This window comes from Apis cerana, linkage group LG8 (genome assembly GCF_029169275.1).
Source record: "Apis cerana isolate GH-2021 linkage group LG8, AcerK_1.0, whole genome shotgun sequence".
In the NCBI taxonomy this organism is placed as follows: domain Eukaryota; kingdom Metazoa; phylum Arthropoda; class Insecta; order Hymenoptera; family Apidae; genus Apis; species Apis cerana.
The window spans coordinates 1,759,489-1,780,718 of NC_083859.1; the positions used below are offsets into that span (position 1 = coordinate 1,759,489).

Below are 21,230 nucleotides of genomic sequence, written 5' to 3' on the forward strand. Positions count from 1 at the left end.
ATATATTTATGTATTATACTTCAAAAATGAATTTTGTTTCTATCATACATTATATATAAGTACATTCATTTGTTTATATATGAATTTAGTTTGACATTTTGTATGTTCATATTATGAATCTATATCAGTATTTTAAAATTTTGCATTTAAATAAAATTAAGAAATAAACATCTTTGAATATATATTTATAAAAAATAGAAAGAAAAGTTACATGTTTTGATATTTTTTAAATTTAAATAAAAAATTTTAATTAATTAGAAAATAATTTATTGTACTTTTTTATTATAAATTGATTATATTATACTTTTAATAGATATATTATTTCTGGTGTGATAGACAGTATACAACTATTGATTTAAATATTTTTTAGTCAAAATAATTTCATTGTCAATTATCTAATGGCAGAAAATCAAAGATTTATACCAGGTCCTCCACAATTGCCTCCTTTATATAAAGGACAGAAAATAAAAACGGTGAGTACTAAATTATAACTTACATTTACATGTTTATTTATTAATTATAATAATAATATATTTATTATATATTATATAGTAAATTAATATATTGTAATTAATTTATTGATAACATGTTTAGGGTCCATATATTATTACAGTCACTGATGAAATGGTTGCGCAAAGAGAAAGAGAAAATGAACAATTATATAGAGCTTGGCGCGAGCAACAACGAAGAAGAGACATAGAAGATGATGAGTATATGGGCGATTTTAAAGAAGACACAGTGAGAAGAACTTTTATTAGAAAAGTTTTCTGTATATTAACACTTCAATTGTTATTTACATCTGGTGTCATAGCAATTTTTCTATTCGTGTAAGCATTATAATTTAATAATGTTCTCGTAATATCACTTTAATAAATTGATGTAATGAATTATGTTATTTTAATAACTGTATTGCAGGGACTCTGCAAGAAAATTTATGATAATTCATTGGTATTTGTGGATTGTAGCTATGTACGTAAATTTTGCAACTACTTAGATATATTATTTAGTGCATAATGCAGTATTTTATTAGGATATGCTTCGCTATTTCTTTTTGTGCCATATCGTTTTTTGAGGGAGCTAGGCGATCTCCACCTTTCAATTATTTGTGGCTATGTGTATTGGTAAGGTTTTTAATTGTATTAAAACCTTATTGATTGAATGTTTTTATTATTAACATTCAATACTAAAAAAAAAATACTATTTCCAGACAATTGCTATGTCATATCTAGCTGCTTTTGTATCTGCCTTTTATGAAATTGAAATAATTTTGATGGCATTAGGTATGACAACATTAATTACATTAGGAATAAGTCTCATTGCAACATTTACTAAGGTACTTTCAACTTCAAAATTTTACATATGAAATAATAAAGAAATAAAAATAACATAAATAATCTTACAGTTTGATTTAACCATGAGAACAGGAATATTGTTCATTATTGGATTGGCTGCTATTGTATCAATTTTTGTGTTGATAATAACCTTGATGTTTACATACATTAGATTATTACATATCCTGATTTCAATTATAGGAATGGCCTTATTATCAACAGTTAATATATATTTTGAAAGAATTATTTAATTCAAGTATAATATATTTTGTTTTACATGATATATTTTAGAAATGAAAAAATATTCATTTTTTAGTACTTGTTCTTTGATATACAAACAATTATGGGTGGAAGAAGAATAGAATTAAATCCAGATGAAGTTATATTTGCAACAGCACAAATTTATGTTGACATTGTATTGTTATATCAATATATCTTAATGTTTATGGGTTTGATGCATCATCATTGAATATTAAGGATAGATTTATATCACATTTCATTATAATTTATCTTTATTATAGCAATATATTTTTTTAAAAAAACTTGAATATCAATAAATAAATTATATGAATTATTTAAAATTGAACATAAAAAATATTTTAATATTTGATCTTTATATATGTGTTTTGTTATTATTAAAATCATTAACTTATATATAGTAATAATAATCTTTTACAAATAAATATTTTTATATCATATTTTATTATCATATATCATATTTATATTTTATAAATGAATATTTTCTTGTAAAAAAACATCACTTAAAATCAATTTTGTTGCTAAGCAATACTTCATCAACAAAAGTCTAACCTATTATATATTCAAAGTTTTTATGAAAAAGATATATATTTTGTAAATTAAATGAATGTGTAAGTATATAATTAATTAGGATTATCAAAAAACGTTTTATTATCAGTATTTTATATGTAACAAATGGTATGAGTTATACGATTAAATTATCGTCATTAATATCATCGAAAATAAAACGAAACAGATTTACAAGGCTATTTTATACAGTACATCATAGTGAGAAACGAGGACTTTTCTACGTAAAATTGGATAATGATTGTAAGATATATTATTCGAGAAATTATTATTATAATACATATGTTTCTAATTATTATTCTATACTTCTATACTTAAAAAAAGAAAAAATGAAAGAAGCTCGATTTTTATTGTAAATATAAATAATATTTTAAAATATATTTATATATTTGTTTCTTTTATTTTTGATTAGCAAGAGCAGTATTGCACTACGTATCTGAAGGAAAAGTCTTAGATATGCAAATGATTAATGTACCTCATAGATATACAGGAAGAGGTTTAGCACGATTGCTTACAGAGGTAAAATTTATTTTTAATATTTTGTACTTTTAAATATTATTATGAATAAAACCATAAATGATATTATTGAATTATATTTTTATTATATTCTTCATTGTAATATATAATAAAAGTATATGTATATAATAACAATATATAATCTTTTTAGACAGCATTTACATATGTTATTCTGAATAATTACTATATGTACTTGACATGTGAATACATGCAGAAGTATTATCTTGCAATTAAAAATCCAGATCTTGAAGAATATGTTGTTGGACCACCACATATTTTAGAAGGACCTGATTCAAAATCCTTAGATCCTAATATTATATATGAACTACCTGATCCAGAAGATTTTTTGATATATTCTTCTTAATAAATAATTTTTATATTATTAGTTATTGAAATCTGAGTAATTATTGAGTTAAATTATTTATGATTTAAAATTTATTACTGCTTCATATTGTTAATAAAATGGAGGAGATAGAATATATTACTATAATTGAATGGTTCTGTTATCAATTTTATTACAATGGCATGTTACTTTATTGCAAAGAAGCATGCGAAATATATCCAACAAATGAATATTTAAGAATTTTTCTAAGTCTTGCATATATGTTAACTGGGAAGATTCAAGAAGCAATTAAAGAAAGTTCGAATTTAATGAATGATGCAGATAATACATTGGCAGCATTGCTTCTTCAGAGTATTGCTTATATGAAAAATGAAAATGTTGAAAAAACTACTATAATACAGATTGAAACAAGAATTAGGGATGAGAAACGAAAATCATCTTTAAAAGCCCTGTTATTAGCAGCTTTAGTATTGCTTTTATCTCAGAAGCTTGATAAAGCTAAAGAATACATAGAAAGAGCTTATAAGCTCGATTCATCTAATAAAAATGTTCTATTAACGAAAGGTTGGGTAGATTTATTTATCATAAGCGAAAATAACTCGAGCGAACTAAGTTTATTCGAAATTGTTCTAGAACAAGATCCAAAAAATGTGAATGCTTTACTTGGATTTGCAAAGTATAAACAACAACATGGAGATTATGCAGGAGCAATATTAACATTAAATTCATTAATTGTGCGTTATCCTAAATTATGTTTACCCTTAGTTGAAAAATTGTATAATCAACTTGGAATGAAGGATTGGGATCAAGTTCTAGAAACTGCTAACAGAATATTATCAATTGACTCAAATAATTTGGATGCAATAAAAGCACATGCATTTGTAAATATTTGCAGAGATGGAAATTTCAACGAAGGATTAAAACATTTACAGTCTTTTTTTAGAAATATGATAGTTATAGAAACAAAGAATATTACAATTTTAATAAATAATATTCAATTATTTTCACGAATAGCTTGTAAGAATCAAGGAATTTTAACAGAACTTTCTAAGATCGTTGAAAAAATGTTACAACAGCATTTGAAAAATGCAGATCTAATGGTGGAATTAGGAAATTTGTATATTTCATTGGATAAAATAAAAGATGCAGAATACTGGTATAGAAATGCTATTCGAATAAATGAATCTTCATTTGCTGCTTTAATGGGATTAGCTCATTGTCAATTTTTAGACACTTCGATTGACGCTTCGGATTTGGCACAACAGCAAATAGATTTTTTGATGGAAATACAATCTAATTCAGTAGATGCAGAATTATTTTTTATATCTGCCAAATTAAATTCCAATGATTCCATTAAAGCTCTGAATTATTTAAACAATGCAGCTACAATTATACTGGACAATTGTAAATATGTACCATATGGTTATGATTATATAAAAAAATTAAATCCTGATTTATGTTTAGAAATTTCCAAACAACGTTTAATTTATTCTATAACAAATAATGTAACAAATTTTGAGGAAAATGTATTTAATTACAAAGAAGCAAGTTTATATTTGTTAGAAGAATTATCAGAAGCATATCCTGGTTTAAGTATGGCACAATTATTAATTAGTAAAGCTAAAATGCAAAGTGGAAATTTAGAAGAAGCTTCATATATATTAAAGAATTTTTTAGACAATGTTGACTCATCTAATGCAAAAGCTCATTTATTAATGGCTCAAATTCAAGCATATCAAGGGAATTATCAATTGGCTTCACAAAGTCTTGAAGTTGGTTTAAGTTATAATTTTAAAATCAGAGATAATCCAATTTATCATTTAATTACTGGCATAGTTCAAAAACAGGCAGATGATATGGAAAGTGCAATAAAAAGCTTTCAGACAGCTATGTCATATGCAGGAATGCAATCATACAAGAGTAATTTAGAAATCTCAGATATTTCAACATCAGATATGGCAACATTGTACCTTGAGTTGATTTCCGCTTATGGAAAAATGAAACGATTTAATGATGCAATTGTTATAATACAAGATGCAAAAGTAAACTTAGGAAACACCTCAGAAGAAGGTAAAATATTAATAGGAAATGCTGAATTACTTTTAGAAATGGGAGAGTTAGATAATGCTATTGATTGCTTATCTAAAATAACTCCAGATCAACCTTATTATTTGCAAGCACATGTACGTTTAGCTGAAATAAATTTGAAATATAAAAAAGATCGTCCTGCCTTTGCTATGTGTTTCAGGTTTGTTTTTCATAAGTTTACATATTGTATTTTTTTCATTCTGTTTGAATATTTTATTTTATAGAGAATTGGTTGAACATTGTCCTGGTCCTAAGACATATAGTATGCTTGGTGATGCATATATTTCTATTCAAGAACCAGAAAGAGCAGTAGAAGCATATGAACAAGCTTTAAAACAGAATCCTAGAAATAAAATAGATATTGCAAGTAAGCTAGGAAAGGCACTTGTAAAAACGCATCAGTACACAAAAGCCATCAATTATTACAGAGATGTGATGAAACAAGAAAACTTTAAAAGCTTAAAATTAGATCTTGCAAAATTATTCATAAAGATGAAACAATACGATAAAGCGGAAACTACATTGGTTCAAGAATTGCAAGGTACAAAATTATTTTTATTAGGTAATATATATTTTTAATTATTTTAATAATTTTTTATTCATATTTTAGAAGATCGTCGAGATTCAGATTTAAAGAGTTTACAAGTACGAACTCAACTTCTACTTTTGCTCGCTAAAACTCGAGAAAAAGCAGATAATGTACAAGGCGCTTTATCAGCATTGAAAGAGGCTAAAGAAAATCAGCACAGATATATGCAACGAATGGGAACAAGTTTTAATTTGGAAGATGAGAAACAGCTTCTGACTAATATTTGTTTAACAATGGCTGATCATTCTTCTTCTTTAAGAGATTATGATCAAGCTATTACATACTATAAAGAAGCATTAAATCATAAACCTGTAAATATAAACGCCTTGTTATCTTTAGCAAAGCTTTACATGCAGGTAATTAAAATATATAATTATATATAAATGGTAATCATTGAATAATTTATTAATATTTTGAATTGGCAGACTAATAATTTGGATCGATGTGCTCAAAGTTGCACAGTTCTCTTGAATACTGATCCTAATAATGAAGCTGCTTCGATAATGATGGCAGATCTTGCATTCAGAAAAGTTGATTTTGACACGGCAGCGTTTCATTTTCGACAACTATTATTAAAACAACCAACTTATTGGATCGCATTAGCGAGGTTAATAGAAGTTTCTCGTAGAATAGGTGAATTATTTAAAAATTAAAAATTTTTTTATCTAATTTCTGATGTCTAACTTATTTACATAAATTTATTAGGAGATATGGACAATCTTGAAGAATGGCTTCATCGAGCAGAACAAGAAATGAGCAATGCAAATTTAACAGCCGGTTATTATTATTGTGCCGGTTTGTTAGATTGGCGCATGGGACGATTAAATTCCGCACTTCGTCAATTTAATTTTGCAAGACGTGATCCTGAATGGGGTCAACAAGCAATATATAATATGATCGAAATTTGTTTAGACCCGGATGATGATTCTTCTCTTTCAAATGAAGTCTTTAATGACGATGATGTTGAATATCAGGATTCTAGAACGATGGCTTTGAAAACAGCTTATCGTTTGCTACAGGTATTTAAAAAAAAGCAAAAAAAAAAACAATAAATTTATAATTTTAGAATTACATATTTAATTTAAATTTTAAATGAAATATTGATGAAACAATTATTTCTATTTAGGATTTGAATCCTAAAGGCAGTCCACACGAAATGCTAACACATAGATTGTTAAGTAATTTTTTCCTACTTGCAACAAAACAAAAATCTAATGTTGAAAAAGCATTACAAGATTGTACAACATTAGCTAGTCAAGAAGCATTACGAGATCATGTTGGACCAGCTTTAGGCATGGCAATGGCTCATATTCTTTTGAAACAAACTCCTAGAGCTCGAAATCATTTGAAACGTGTCAGCAAAAATACATGGACTTTTGAAGATGCTGAATATTTAGAACGTTGTTGGTTACTTTTAGCGGATATTTATGTACAATCTAACAAATATGATTTAGCGAATGATCTTTTAAAACGTGTTCTACAACATAATGCCACTTGTGTAAGAGCTCATGAACTATCTGGATACATTGCAGAAAAGGAGCAAAATTATCGTGAAGCTGCGTCGCAATACAATCAAGCATGGAAATATGGCGGAAAATTAAAATTATCCGTCGCCTACAAATTAGCTTATTGTTCGATGAAAGCTAAAGCTTATGCAGATGGGATAGAAGCTTGTAACGACGTTTTGAAACAAAATCCAGATTATCCCCGTATTAAAAAAGAGATTTTAGAAAAATGTATAAATAATTTGCGCACCTAATAAATAATTATATTTTCACTATAATTCTGTTTAAAAAATTTTCTTTTTTTTTTTTTTTTTTTTGAGTTAAAACAATATAATGCTGTGATTAATATCGATATTCATTAAACGATACAAAAAACAACATGAATTTAGAAAAGAATAAATATATGGTTAATAATTATTTACATCAATTATTTAAAAATAATGTTTTGAAAATAGTAGTTACAGATGGTACAACGGAAATTGCTCGATCGTTTCTATACAGAATACTCACTGATGATGTGTTTGGAAAAAATCAATGTATTTTTGTCAGTCTTTACGAGTTATCAACCAAGACGATGTTTTTGGAAAGCCTTGCAATTGAATTAAATTCCTTTAGTCCTAAACTTCTAAGTGGTAAATGCATGTGCATTTTTTTATTTTTAAATAATAAATATGATATAAATACTCTAAAGAGATCTATTTAATTGTTGACAAAATATTTGAATAATAATATATTCGAGTATTAATCACATATTTGAATGCTAAATTATTCAAATATTAAATGTTTGAATATAGATTAATCGAAAAAATAATCGAAAAAAAATAATCTAATACTAAAATAATTAGATTATTTGTTAAAGAATACAAAATATAAATATTAACGAAATATTTTTAATAATATAATATAATGATGTAATAAAACAATTTTGAAAAATTTATTCTAAAAATTAAGATACAAAAAAAATTGGTTCACAAAAATATTGATTAAGACTTATTTATTGAATTATAAGCAATTAAAATTTGCTTTAGATGAAAAAAGATTGAAGTAGCTTTCCGGTATAACATCAGCTTTTCATATTTTTATCTTTTTTCATCTAAGTTAAATTATTTAATAAATAAACCTTAATATTAATATTTTTGTACATATATTAAACTTCGTGTTTGTTCTCTAGAATCGATTTTCACGAAAGATATTTCATGTCATCTCTCAAAGATATTTCACGAATATATATATATATATATATAAAATTATATATATTTATAGGTATCAGTTACAGCAATAATGCTTTTGAATTCAAGGATGCAGATGTTGTAATTTGCATTGGTCATTCGAGGGAATATAATTTCAAAGAACCCGAATACACAGAATCCTTTTTTAAGGATTATGTTCTTATTTCCAAATTTTATGTATTAATTATTATATATTATAGTATCATTTCATTAAATTCAATATATCGAAATTTTTGAGATTTATAAATCTTTTTATATAATTGTACCATAGGGTCAAATTATAAATAAATATGTAAAAAAGGATGCAAGAATTATTGTACTAGGAAATACTGCTGCTATGATTATATCCAAATATGCGAAATCTATCCCTATTAAAAATATAACTACTTTGTCTATGCTTAATTTAAATATTGTTAAAACTCAGGTATATAGATTGTATTATTTATGTAAATGTTTTTTCTAAATTTATTATTGCTTTTCTTTAATTTATTATGCAGATATATTTAAATATTATTAATATTAAGTTACGATTATAAATTATTTAAAATTAATTTCAATTATTTTAAATAATATAATATTGATAAATTTTTAGATTGCCGCACGAGCAAATTGTCTTCCAACGGAAGTGAAAAATATAATAATTTGGGGTTCGAATGGAACATATTGTTTTCCAGATTGTAGGTATTTATATTTAACTAATGGAAAACCCTTGAAAGATTCTTTAAAAATCTGGATATATAATGATCTTCCACGTGTAAGATTTTTATTTTCATTTTTTCTTAACTTTTATTTAATTTCTTGATTTATCATAACAATATACCATTAATGACATATACCAGTTATATTAGATTTCTTATATGTGATTAATTTTTACTATATTTATTATTTTCATTAATGTTAATATTTTTCTTTTAACAATTTAAAAAATTTTATCATAAAATATTATATTATTATTAAATTATTAATATTATTGGTATTAAAATATAATATCAATATTAATATCAAAAATTTTAATTAAAAAAAGATCTTATTAATATTATATTTAATAGAAAAATATGATGATTTAATAGAAAAATTCATTTTCTTCATTGTATACATCTATTTTATGTTTTATTTGAATTTTTGTTAAAATTTTTGCAAATTTTTTAAGGATGGATCTTAAATTGCAATAATTGCTTTAAATTATCATAAGATAATATATTGTTTTATTATTATTGTGAATAAAATGAAATTTAATATTCGTTAATTAAATAGTTACGTTTCTTTTCCTAGATTATTCAAAGTACCAACAATAGATCATGCTTAATTAATTCTATAGCTTATGCATTAGCAGAGCATTGTAAAATTTTATGGAATGGTACTCCAGAAAATGAATGGACCAGTATGGGTGTACTGTCCGATCTTTCTTATTCGATTCAATCTGGAATATTTTTTTCTTTTCCTGTAATTTGTAAGGATAAACAATGTGAAATTATAAGGGTATGGGGATTTTACTCATTTAAATATACGTGTTAGAAGAAATTTATTATTAATTAATTAATTAATTTATTATTAATAGTAATTAATTAAAAATATTTTATTATTTAAATTATAAAAAAATATTTTAAAAAAAATATAAAATTATAAAAAAATAATTTTTCTTCATCAATTAATTTATGGAAAATTTCATTATTTTAATAATTTTAAATTTATTTTCTTTTGTCTTTTAATTTTAATAAAAAATGCATAAAAGATAAAAGTATAAAAAAAATATAGTAATTAAGCAAATAAATATTTCTTGTTTCGTTTTTATAGGATTTTGAATTAGATGAATATGCTAAAAAATACATTGTGGATTTAAGTAGATTGATTTTTAGAGAAATCCAAATTGCTCTTGAAATTTGTGGCTTGATATCACATGATGATTAACTAATGATTTATTAGTATAAGGTATATTTTTTATCTAGATATGGATTGTATTATTTTATTATGTTCTTGTAAGTTACATTTATTTACAAATATCCTTGAATTATACAGAATTGTATCTATATGAATGTATCGTAGATTACGAAGCCATTATTTGTGCATCGTTACCGTTATTATATTTTTACACACAACTTTTTCATTAAAGTTTCTACGGATTTTTTATGTTTATTTGAAATTCTTTTCATATATATATATATAATCAATTGAAATAAATCGAAAATGATGAATATGTCAATTTTTATAAAAAGAAATTCGTAAATAACATTTCATTTTAAGAATATTAAAGTCTATTTAAAAAATATTTAAAAATAATAAAGATTTTTATTATTTTTAAGAATAAATATAAAATTAACAATTAACAAATAAAATTAATTTAATCTCATTGAAAGAAATAGTAGTAAGCTTAAAGATCCAGATACATGATCTGCGTTGCAGAAATGGCTCCGCAAGCAGCGAGAGTACTAGCTACGTATACGACCGCCGTAGTAGTTCCAGATTTACTAACAATTGTCCCGAGACAGCAGGAGAGTAGGAACTGGGCTAAAAACACCATGGAAGAAACGATTGCAACATCTGTGCCAAGTCCACGTACTCTTCCGCTTTGAATGGCTTCACCCTCGGTTGTCACTTCGAACTGTAGACAAAGCCAATTAATTTAATTTATGTCCGATATGCATATACATGTTTTTTACATTTTTTGTTATGGCATTTAATAATATTACTATTTTATTAAATTATTCTCATTGATTCATAAAACATTTATAAAAAAATAGATGATAATAAAATTTAATGTATATTTATGATATTATTAATTTTTATGAAAATATGTATATTTTTTATGTTTTTAAATTATTTTTTCATCTTTTTCTTTAATAATGATTTTTTACTAAATATAATTAAAATTTAAGTTTCAATTTTGCTTTTTTTTTTAAATTATTTTTTTTTTTTATTTCTTTTCAAATCACAATTACATTTCTATAATAAAAATTTAAATTCTAAGTTATATTTTTATATTTTTATTCTAATAATATTTTTTATACAAACAATTCTATTTAGATTTTTTTTTAATTTTAAATGGAATTGTGAATTATTTAAATTTTTTGATTGATTCATTTTGAGATATATTCTCAAGATTACTTACAGTGGATGAAGCATGATAATGTGCAACTAGTAGATACGGCATAGTGAATAACGTGGAGTACATAACACCTGCGGTCCATGAGAATATAATCACTCCTGCGGGATGTTTCGTTAATGCCATCATCATCATTCCAGTGCTATAGAATAGTAAGCCGCAAATGTAAACTCTCTGAGCTCTGTTAAAATAAATAACGCTTATATATTTTTTATTTAGAAAATTATTTTCTTTTTTATCAAAATATATATAATTATAAAAATTGTAAAGAAGCTAAATAAAAGATAAAATAAAGATTATTTTTAGCATTATGATTATATTTTAACAAATAACTAATTATTTTCTTATAAAGAATTTTATAAAAGAAAAAAGAAAAAAAAATGTTAATTTAAATACTTGTAGCGTTCTATGAGTTTCTCGATGACCAATGAATAACAAGAACAAGATAACGAATACATAGACATTCCCCAGCATCCAAAACGAACTCCGCTTTCATATAATTCTCTTTCTTTGGTACCTTCTGGAGCCTGTAATTTACAAATAAAAACTTAAAAGTAAAAAATTATAGTAATAAATTTATTAGTAGATAGAAGAAATAATTATAAACGACAAAGCATCAAAGAGATATTAATATTAATATTAATTAATATTTTAGATACCTGTGGATTTCCACCATAAACAGCTTCTCCAACGAAATCTGTGAAATATAAGGAATAACATACGTGTGCCATCCAACAGAATAAATTAGTTAAGCACACCATACGAAGACTATGCGGCATATACACGATTGAAAGAAGATATTCCATTAATGTGGCTTTTGGATTTTCTCCTATATCTTCGTTGAAACCATGTTTCATGTAATCAATATTTTGAGTGGTTACATCTGGTATCATTGGTACTTGACCAGCTCTTTTCTCCGGTTCTTGAATTGGAAGGGGTTTAAGAACAAATTCCTGTTTCCCCCAAATTCCAAAAAAACATGATTATTTCATTTATCATGTTACCATTTTATTTCTATTTTAAAAAAAAAAGAATACTAGGATAAATAATCTTTACGTTAATTATAATTTTGATTTAATTATAATTTTATTTTTTATTTAATTATAATTAATAATTTTAAAAAAATTGATTTTAATGAATAATAAACCGACTTACATCCTTTTTAGTAGCAATTTCTTGGTCATTGTCTAGGGTGCCATAAGAAACACATTCGTCCGTAGTAATTTTTTCATGTTCCTTTTGCTCGTCCTCTTTTTCTTCACCAGATGTCTAAATGAAATTCAGGAATAATAAAATACTTTTAAAAATATTGAGAAAAGAAAAAAAGATATATAAAAACAAAAATTTTCTATTGATAATTTCAAATTTTTTGCTTTTAGTGTATTTTAATAGTACAATGTAATAATAATTAATATTAATAATTAAATGAATTTGAATTCAATTAAATCAATATTATTACTATTAATATTGATAATTAATTAATATTATGCAAACCTTTTGTTCCTGTAAATATTGATACTCCTGATCCTTTTCCAACAATTCTAATGGGATTTCTTTGAAACTGGTAATAGTACAAGAAACACAAATAAGGAAAATAATCGTTATCAAGGTAAAAGTAGCGTGAAGATGTCCACCTAACATAACTCCTATTGCTGTAGCGTCCCAATTAATGCCACCTAATCCATATCCCATGAAACCTCCTAAACCCGCCATTATAGTAAATGTACTTAAACCTTTAGCATGGTCATCTATAAAAATATAACAATTAATAATAAAAATATAACAATAAATAATGATATATCATAGCAAAAATTATAAATTTATATTAAATTTTTGATATTATTTTATTTTCTCTATTATATTCACTTTATTTCATTCAAAAGAAATAATTAACAAATTGCATTTACTTGCCAGGTACAGTGACGTCGAGTAAATAAGCTCTGGCTGGACTTTGACAAGCATCTGCATCGAAATCGAGCAAAACCGTTCCCAGAATCGTGAAGAAAATTCCCCAAGAGTGAGAGGGAGGTTTCGCTAACTCCTCTTTCGCATGTTTCGCCGTGGTTCGATGTCCCACGGGAACTGTATAATTAGTCGATGTAGATGGAATGTCTCCAAACGCGTATCCCATGTCCTCACCGTTCGGTACTAATATTAATCCTTAATAAGTGAGTAAAAAATGGAAAAAGAATGTAATTTTAGATTTTCTTTTTTAAATTGGAAAAATTGTTTTTTTTTTCTTATTCGACGCAAAGTATCGATCGACTAATTTAATTATACTTCTTATTCCTTTTATAAATTATATAAATTATTTTCATGATTTATTTGTTCAATTCAATCATAGTTAATGATATGAGATTATGAAAAGTTTTAATAATTAATATTCTATTTTCAAGCATCACGAGTGGAGAATATAAATTCATTTTTTATTAACATAAAGGAAAGTATGAAATTGTTAATTGTTTGTTGGATTTATATGTTTTTTTAAATGTTTTCGAATTTTATCTTTTAACAATGAACGTAATATTGAAATAATATGAATTATAATAGAAAAAAAATAAGTTAAGATAAGTACATAATCACATTTATAATAGAATTTTAATTAGTTTCATATAGTCAATAAAAAAATAATTCAATCTATAAAGGAATTATTAATCTTGAAAGAATTAATTCTATATTATCATTATTTCTTCATTTAATTTATTTTATGATTTTGAAATTTAAAAAAAATATTTCACTGGTAAGAATATTTCACTATATTTACTGGTAAGAATAGAATCTTGAACAACGTTATTGTTTTCATTTTTTTTTGTTTGTTTTGTTTTTATTTTCAAATTTTCTAAAAGAAAATTACATGACAAAAAAAAACATATTTGAAATATATCTAAATGTGTATAATATTTTTTTTTTTTTACATATATAATTTTACCTATTAAAACTCCTAAAGCCAATAATAGGATGAAGGGTCTTCTTCTTCCATATTTCAATCTGCATCTGTCGCTCAAGCTTCCTAAAATCGGCGTCACGAAAAAGCCAATAAGAGGGCTGAGTGCCCAGACAAGGGTCATATGCTGATGATCGACGCCGATTTTCAATAAAGTTGGTGAAACAAACGCTGTTTCCGCGGCGTATGAAAATTCGATTCCCATTACAGCCGCGGATACACGTACTAACTCTCCTCGTGTCTTTTTTCTAGAAAATATTTCAACTTTTATACTTGATTCTTTTCTTTATTTGTTTTTCTCTATTAAATTAAATAATCCATTGAATATAACATGAATACAAATTTAACAAATTCACTTTTACTTTCAAAATAAAATAGAAAAATTAATTGTTATTTTTATTATAAATTCACTTTTAAACTATTCAAATAAAATAATATTCAAATAAAAAATTTCTTTTTTATTTTTCGATAAATTTTTGATGATGTATGATGATATTTCTCGTCCTATTTTAAACAAAAATATTTCACAGAATATTATTTATAATATAAAGAAAATTTCAAAATTTTTTTAATCTTTTATTTTATTTATTTATCACTATACTGTTATGTTTTATATAGCACTATTACATCAATATCAAATTGCAAACAACTTTATTCATAATAAATCAAAGTAAAAATAGTTTTATAAATACAATTAAAAAAAAAATAGTATTCTAAATAATAATTTGTTTTTTAATTAGTTTATTTCGAATTTTATATATTTTTCCATACTTTTGCACTTTGATATTTTCCATAAATGCATATACCTGTAAATATGCGCATAATCGTCCAAAGTTCTCTCCAACTTTGGCGGTCCTCGTATATGATTCAAGATCCCCTCGATCCCCTGGTCCATCGGTATCCCATTCTTCCACTCCTTCCACGTCTCCCATTTCTCTTTAAACTTATCTCGAACATCGTGCACCCTCCCAGCGAAACCCTCGTACTCGTGCAATTTATCCACCATAATTCACGGATCTTCAAAGCTCTTCCTCACCTCTAAAAGTTCTGTCTCTCATCATATCGCACAAAGAATTCCTCGCATGAAAAGTCCATCGAAAAATCGATCGATCACGTCAATCAAAATACACTAATTAATTCTTGCGAAGAAATCTTAAAATCATAAGATAAAAAAATTCTTATTTTTTCAATCACTTCTGTCACGTATTGTTATTACCCCTCTTCTTTCTTGTCAATGATCAAAGTCGTTCTTTTTGGAATAAGATACACGAAATGATGATTTTTTTTTCTTCTCGAAAAGAAGGAGATAGAAAACGATGGAGAAAGATTAATGAAACGAAAGTGTGGAGATTACGATTAAATTTTTCCGATTTATCGCGAATGTTTGTTATACAGGGTTGGGGGTATGCTTCATCGACGAGATGCGAGAAACGACTGACGATTCTGCAAGCTCGCGACCAAGACGAAAGCTCGACCTACACCTTTCTCCGAGTGTATACCTACTTACTTACCTAGTTCCTCCATCCAAGTTCCGGATGTAAAATGAGCTTCCCGTGTACCAAGGGAAACCTATTTATTGGGTGATTACTCGTTAGTGTTGATTAAGGCCAGTTTTGTTGTTGGTTTGGTTGATTTTCGTTGGCAATTCTGATTTTGAACAAAAGTATTAGAAACGTTGGATTTCATTCCAGATGAATGAACAATAATTTTTGATAAAGATATTGGAAGTTTTAGAAGACGTGGAAATGTCTTCTAAAACTGAAAATAAATAATAGAAATATTTTTCTTAAAAATGAAAAACTTATTATAATATTAGAATGAAAAACTTATTAAAATGAATAAAGTTTTAAAGTTTTAATTAAGTTTTACATAAAAATTCAATATTAAAATATTTAAAATTTCATTTATTTTTCACGTATATAAATATGTCGTAACGATTAAGTAAAAGATATTTTAAAGTCATATTTCGTCACTCTTGAAATAATTTTAAATTGAATACTAGAAATGATCTATTATTAAATTTGTATCAATTCCAAGGGAGAATATTATTATATCGTCGAAGTAAAGTATAAATAATTTCATAGAAAAAGATTGAAATAAAATGTCATATGCAGACATTTTTGATATGAATAATCATTTGTATATCAAATCAGTTGTCTTTTCTCTTCTGAACAGTTACTTTTATTCTTGACACGTAAGTAAGCATACAATGTTTACGCGTGTAAGTACATGGAAAGGTTTTCAACAAAGCTTTTCAATGTTCATCGTAGATGTAATTTCCGCCGCGGAAATTGCACTTTGTCGATTCTCTCTTTTCCACAAGGATTTTCGATTCGATTTACTACTAAAAGATGTTCTATATTCTATAGCCTCACAGTCAATAGTCTATTTTATTATATCCTTAGATTTTCTATCATTTTTTTTTTGTTTTATACGCATCAATATACTTGCCTTCTTTTTAAAATATTTAAAAAAATTTTTTTTTTAATTCTTCAATCGTTCTTAGAATATTTTATTTATTTTTTAAAAGAAATTTTTTTTTAGATTTTAACACGAAATTTACAAAAATTTGCGAAAATTTATAAAATTTTTTTAATATACTATATTTTGCGTTTTGTTCTATTTTATTTCTGTATTTCAACGATAAACAAGAAAATAATTAGAAAATATAATATTTTATAATATTTTATATTTTTATAATTATTATATAATTTTATAATATATAATATTTTATAATATTTTATATTTTCTTTTGATATTTTAATTTCAAGAAGAAATACTTTTATTATTTTTATGTTCCAAAATAAAAAATAATAATTTATTAAAATTTTTTTACACATATATATATTTTTTATTTTTATTTCAAAAAGTTTGCAATTATAAACAAAGCTATTGAATTCTACAAAAATTATTATTTATTCAATTTTTCAAAAAAAACAAATAAAAATGTTTCATAATTATTTTCACAATCAAGCTACAATCATATCCATATTTATCTTTCAAATATGCATATTGCGTAACATTTTCTCAATTTTATTTTTTTTTTCTTTTCATCATTGTGCAAGACCAGAAATAACGTGATTTTTTCATCTCTTCTTTTTCAGGAAATATTGGCGGCTATATCGAGCCGTATTAGTCGACAAGGAAGTCGTATAAAATAGGTCTTGTTGCGTATATGGCCTTCGTTCGAGCTTCGCTTTTGTCAGAGCTTACGATAGCAATACGCATCGATAATTCGTTCGTCGTTTCACTCTTTCCCCTTGATGGACTTTTGATTAAGAAGACATTGTATTCTAGTGTATTGGTAATTAATTTCAAGCCTTCATTTCTAATGTCTCCATTTGTAAGAAAATTATTCAATCATGAAGAGAGTACCGGGCATTTTAGAGGTTAGAAAACAATATAAATATTTAGTTTAATCCTTAAAAATAGATTTTTTTTTAAATATTTTATAATCACCTTATAAAAAGAGGAGTATAAATAAAAAAAAATTTATTAAATTATTAAATAAAAGAATATTATTATTTTTAATTTTTTATTTTTAAGTCTATTTAAGTCTATTTAAAGAATTATTATTATTTGTTAATTTTATTAAAGAAATATATTTATAAAATTAATATATTTATTAAAGAGATAGTATATTAGACCTATCTAGAAGATAATATATAAAATCTAGTTCATCATTACAATATTTTTTTATATATTAATAAATTAAGATAATATTAATTTAAATTGAAATTCATTTTGAATATTATTCGTAGATATATAATAAAAATAACAATAAAATTTTGATTGATCTTGAAAATTGAAAAATAATATAAAGGTAATATCAAAATAATGCATTTTTATTTACAAATTGAACTCTTGAAAATAAAAATAGAGAGTTCTTATTTTTGCAAATATAATTTTATCTAACTGAATTATATATTACCTGAACATTATTTCACTTATATGAAAATTTTTATAATATAATTGAATATATATTTTGTATTTTTAATACAAACTAAATTTATTGTATTTGTTAATTATTTTTAAATTTATATTATACATTTTAGAAAAATAATTTTATAAAAATTTTCCTATATGAACGTAAATTTCATTAACTAAATGAAAAATCATTAGTGATGGATTATATGAACTCTTACTATAATAATAAGGACAAATTGATTATATATTTGTTCTTATAGATAAACAAACATTTCATTATAATTTAATATCGCATAATTAACAAATTTTTTTCAAACAATAAATATATAAAATGTATTTCTTTTTTAAGAATTGTATAATTTGAATCAATTGTTTAATTATTAAAATATGTATTAAATTAAAATACTATTCAAATGTTCTTTCATTTTGTTTCTAATGTTTTAATATGATCTCATTGTTATCAGTCTTGCACAATCAGGAATAGTCAATTTGACTATTTGATTTGTTAATGATTCAACGTTCTATCCTATTGAAGGCACACGCAAATGTCGTCTTAATTCTTATCGACGTGCGTCGATCGCAAGAAGCAATCTGCGTTGTGTAATCAGACTTTAAGTTCTGCAATTGAACAACGCAAAATTAACATTTTTTAAAAATTAGATTATTTCATCGTGATAGAATAAATTTTTTTCATATCATCAAAACATTCACGATATTATATAAATATAAATTGATTAAAAGAAATGATTAAATTTCTGATTATAAAAAATTTAATATAAAAAATTTCCAAAATAATTGATATAGAAATCTACTTATAGATTTCTATATTTCTATTAATTTTTTGTTTTTCTTTTTTCAATCATGTTTATTGTTTGTTTATTATTAATTATATTTTTTATAGTTTAATTACTTTTTTATGTATCTATTTTTATTAATTTAAAAAAAAAAATCTTCCAATAGAACATTTAATAAAGGCAAAGCATTATTTCCAATCCGATTACTTTATTGAATCTTATCAAACTTCCAGCTTCTTCATGCAAGTCCATAATAACGATGAAAAACAGGATGTCTTTATATTTTTGTGTTCATAAAATATTAAATAAAATATTAAAAAAAAAAGAAAGAAACTATAATCTTCCAAAATTAAAATTTTCTAGAAAAAAAACTTTTTCGTAAATTGTTTTTACAAAACGTTTTACGTTTTTACAAAACATCCATCAATTTCATGGTGATAGTTCGTCGTTGATTCTTATTGGATTCTACGTATACTTTCTCCAACACTTATTCTGGCTATTTATCTTACTATCTGTCTAATATACGTTCAACGTTTCAATTTATTCTATAATAAAAACATTATTGACAAATTTACGAGATTTTTTATCGTAGGATCAAGGGATGATTGTTTCGTAACATTAAGGATTCGATTTACGACGTTGTTTTCGAATTTAAAGTTTTTATCATGTTTTGAGCATTCACTTAAATTTTTAAAATCAAATTTTATTAATAAATAACTACTAATTTTTGTATTCTTTAATTTTTTCAAATTAAAAATTATTCATTTTCTATTTATTTCCCAATAATTTTAAATCTCTTCTCTTATTTTTCTTTTTAATGACTTTATTGATTAAAATTCTTTTAAAATAAATATAACAAATAAATATATCTTTCTAAGAAGCAAAGTTTTGATAAAACATATCTTCGAATATCTTCCTTTCTAGGATAATTCAGAATTTCTCTCTAATTCTAAAATTATTAAAATTTATAAAATTTGCAATAATATGTCATTCAATTGATTTGAAAGATATAAAATATATATTAAGTTTGTTGTGCGAGATTGATTCTTAGAAGAAAAATATTCTCAATAATCATTTTCCAATAACGTCTTTTATTTACACAATTTATTGGTATAACGAATTCAATAATATTCGTTTATGATTCTAATATCGAACATGATGTCATTTGATCTAAAAATATGTCGAATTAAAATCGATTAATCGTGTACACCGTTTTAGTAGACAATCGTTGAGGCGATCGGTGCAGAAACAAAGATTCGATGAGAATTGTACCAAGAGTTGATGAAGAGGATGGGACAAGATTAACAGGAAATTTCGAGAAAAAGGATTGAAATTGAAGAAGATCGTTCGATTTCAACCAAGATTGAAAAAGTATTGATGGATTTTGTTTAAATCTATTAAATTTGTTTAGAAAAAATGGATAGTAAAAAATAATTTAATCGTTTATCAATCTTTTGTCGTAAATTATTTTAAAAAAAATTTTTAAGATTCTAAATTTATAAACTCTTTTCCTAAATTCTCAAACTTTTAAAAGTTTACTTTTTTAATTTACAAAAAAAAATTCACAATAATTCAAATTTTTTAGATTCAATTTTCTTCAAAGATTTCAATCATTTGAATCTTCAAACTTTCGAATTTTATATTTTGAAATAACGTAACGAGATAAAAATTGTTTTTATTTATCGTGATGGAAGCAAGTGATGTGGAACGATGTGCTTAATATTCTTCACTAACTCTCATGATTAATTAGATTAATTAGAAACATAGGATGATCTCCTCAAGAAGAAAAATTAAACTGTTGTCAGAGATAATAGTTACCGGTGTTCCCTTCTTCGTTTTCAACACACTCGTTTGTCCATTTAACCCTGTGATAATTGACACAATTGCCGGAATTATATCGCGTAACAAACGTTTGAAAAAGGAGACACGAACGGGAAGAGTTATTAATTAGTTACTAACTAACGGACTAAACTGGATATAAAGATTCTTAAAATGAGAGTTTTATTTCTTGGAACTTCTATTTCGATTTTATTATTTAG

At 24.4% G+C, this 21,230-nt stretch overlaps 4 protein-coding genes across 4 annotated transcripts; 3 read left to right on the forward strand and 1 right to left on the reverse strand.

Annotated features, from left to right (window-relative positions):
• Positions 1 to 294: 294 nt before the first annotated feature.
• On the forward strand, positions 295 to 3,374 carry LOC107996675 (protein lifeguard 2-like). Its single transcript, XM_028666088.2, has 9 exons — positions 295 to 473; positions 595 to 827; positions 916 to 969; positions 1,031 to 1,121; positions 1,208 to 1,333; positions 1,403 to 1,552; positions 1,648 to 1,780; positions 2,569 to 2,675; positions 2,824 to 3,374. Exons 1-9 carry the CDS (start codon positions 399 to 401, stop codon positions 3,034 to 3,036), a joined length of 1,182 nt encoding a protein of 393 aa, XP_028521889.2. The 5' UTR covers positions 295 to 398; the 3' UTR covers positions 3,037 to 3,374.
• Positions 2,999 to 7,475, forward strand: LOC107997009 (tetratricopeptide repeat protein 21B-like). Its single transcript, XM_028666069.2, has 6 exons — positions 2,999 to 5,263; positions 5,328 to 5,644; positions 5,714 to 6,048; positions 6,118 to 6,325; positions 6,398 to 6,711; positions 6,819 to 7,475. Exons 1-6 carry the CDS (start codon positions 3,135 to 3,137, stop codon positions 7,449 to 7,451), a joined length of 3,936 nt encoding a protein of 1,311 aa, XP_028521870.1. The 5' UTR covers positions 2,999 to 3,134; the 3' UTR covers positions 7,452 to 7,475.
• Positions 7,476 to 7,576: 101 nt separating this feature from the next.
• On the forward strand, positions 7,577 to 11,825 carry LOC107997034 (malate dehydrogenase, cytoplasmic-like). The gene is made up of 6 exons (XM_062077936.1): positions 7,577 to 7,829; positions 8,461 to 8,603; positions 8,698 to 8,850; positions 9,019 to 9,180; positions 9,699 to 9,905; positions 10,221 to 11,825. The coding sequence occupies exons 1-6, from the start codon at positions 7,577 to 7,579 to the stop codon at positions 10,332 to 10,334; spliced, it is 1,032 nt and encodes a 343-aa protein (XP_061933920.1). The 3' UTR covers positions 10,335 to 11,825.
• Positions 10,376 to 16,018, reverse strand: LOC107997024 (proton-associated sugar transporter A). The gene is made up of 9 exons (XM_017055367.2): positions 15,277 to 16,018; positions 14,456 to 14,718; positions 13,438 to 13,686; positions 13,021 to 13,274; positions 12,682 to 12,795; positions 12,186 to 12,479; positions 11,923 to 12,053; positions 11,533 to 11,707; positions 10,376 to 11,025 (listed from the first exon to the last, which is right to left on the reverse strand). Exons 1-9 carry the CDS (start codon positions 15,474 to 15,476, stop codon positions 10,795 to 10,797), a joined length of 1,911 nt encoding a protein of 636 aa, XP_016910856.1. The 5' UTR covers positions 15,477 to 16,018; the 3' UTR covers positions 10,376 to 10,794.
• Positions 16,019 to 21,230: the final 5,212 nt, after the last annotated feature.

What these genes read in the sequence shown, in the direction of transcription:
- LOC107996675 (XM_028666088.2), top strand. Translation starts at nt 399, where the DNA reads ATGGCAGAAAATCAAAGATTTATACCAGGTCCTCCACAATTGCCTCCT. An exon ending in ATAGCAATTTTTCTATTCGT is followed by an intron (nt 828 to 915) that starts GTAAGCATTATA and finishes ACTGTATTGCAG; the next exon opens with GGACTCTGCAAGAAAATTTA. An exon ending in ATATATCTTAATGTTTATGG is followed by an intron (nt 1,781 to 2,568) that starts GTTTGATGCATC and finishes ATTTTTGATTAG; the next exon opens with CAAGAGCAGTATTGCACTAC.
- LOC107997009 (XM_028666069.2), top strand. Translation starts at nt 3,135, where the DNA reads ATGGAGGAGATAGAATATATTACTATAATTGAATGGTTCTGTTATCAA. An exon ending in ATTGGTTCAAGAATTGCAAG is followed by an intron (nt 5,645 to 5,713) that starts GTACAAAATTAT and finishes TTCATATTTTAG; the next exon opens with AAGATCGTCGAGATTCAGAT. An exon ending in CAGCTTATCGTTTGCTACAG is followed by an intron (nt 6,712 to 6,818) that starts GTATTTAAAAAA and finishes ATTTCTATTTAG; the next exon opens with GATTTGAATCCTAAAGGCAG.
- LOC107997034 (XM_062077936.1), top strand. Translation starts at nt 7,577, where the DNA reads ATGAATTTAGAAAAGAATAAATATATGGTTAATAATTATTTACATCAA. An exon ending in TTCTTATTTCCAAATTTTAT is followed by an intron (nt 8,604 to 8,697) that starts GTATTAATTATT and finishes ATTGTACCATAG; the next exon opens with GGTCAAATTATAAATAAATA. An exon ending in AACAATGTGAAATTATAAGG is followed by an intron (nt 9,906 to 10,220) that starts GTATGGGGATTT and finishes TCGTTTTTATAG; the next exon opens with GATTTTGAATTAGATGAATA.
- LOC107997024 (XM_017055367.2), bottom strand. Translation starts at nt 15,476, where the DNA reads ATGGTGGATAAATTGCACGAGTACGAGGGTTTCGCTGGGAGGGTGCAC. An exon ending in AATATTTACAGGAACAAAAG is followed by an intron (nt 12,796 to 13,020) that starts GTTTGCATAATA and finishes AATTTCATTTAG; the next exon opens with ACATCTGGTGAAGAAAAAGA. An exon ending in AAACTCATAGAACGCTACAA is followed by an intron (nt 11,708 to 11,922) that starts GTATTTAAATTA and finishes TTATTTTAACAG; the next exon opens with AGCTCAGAGAGTTTACATTT.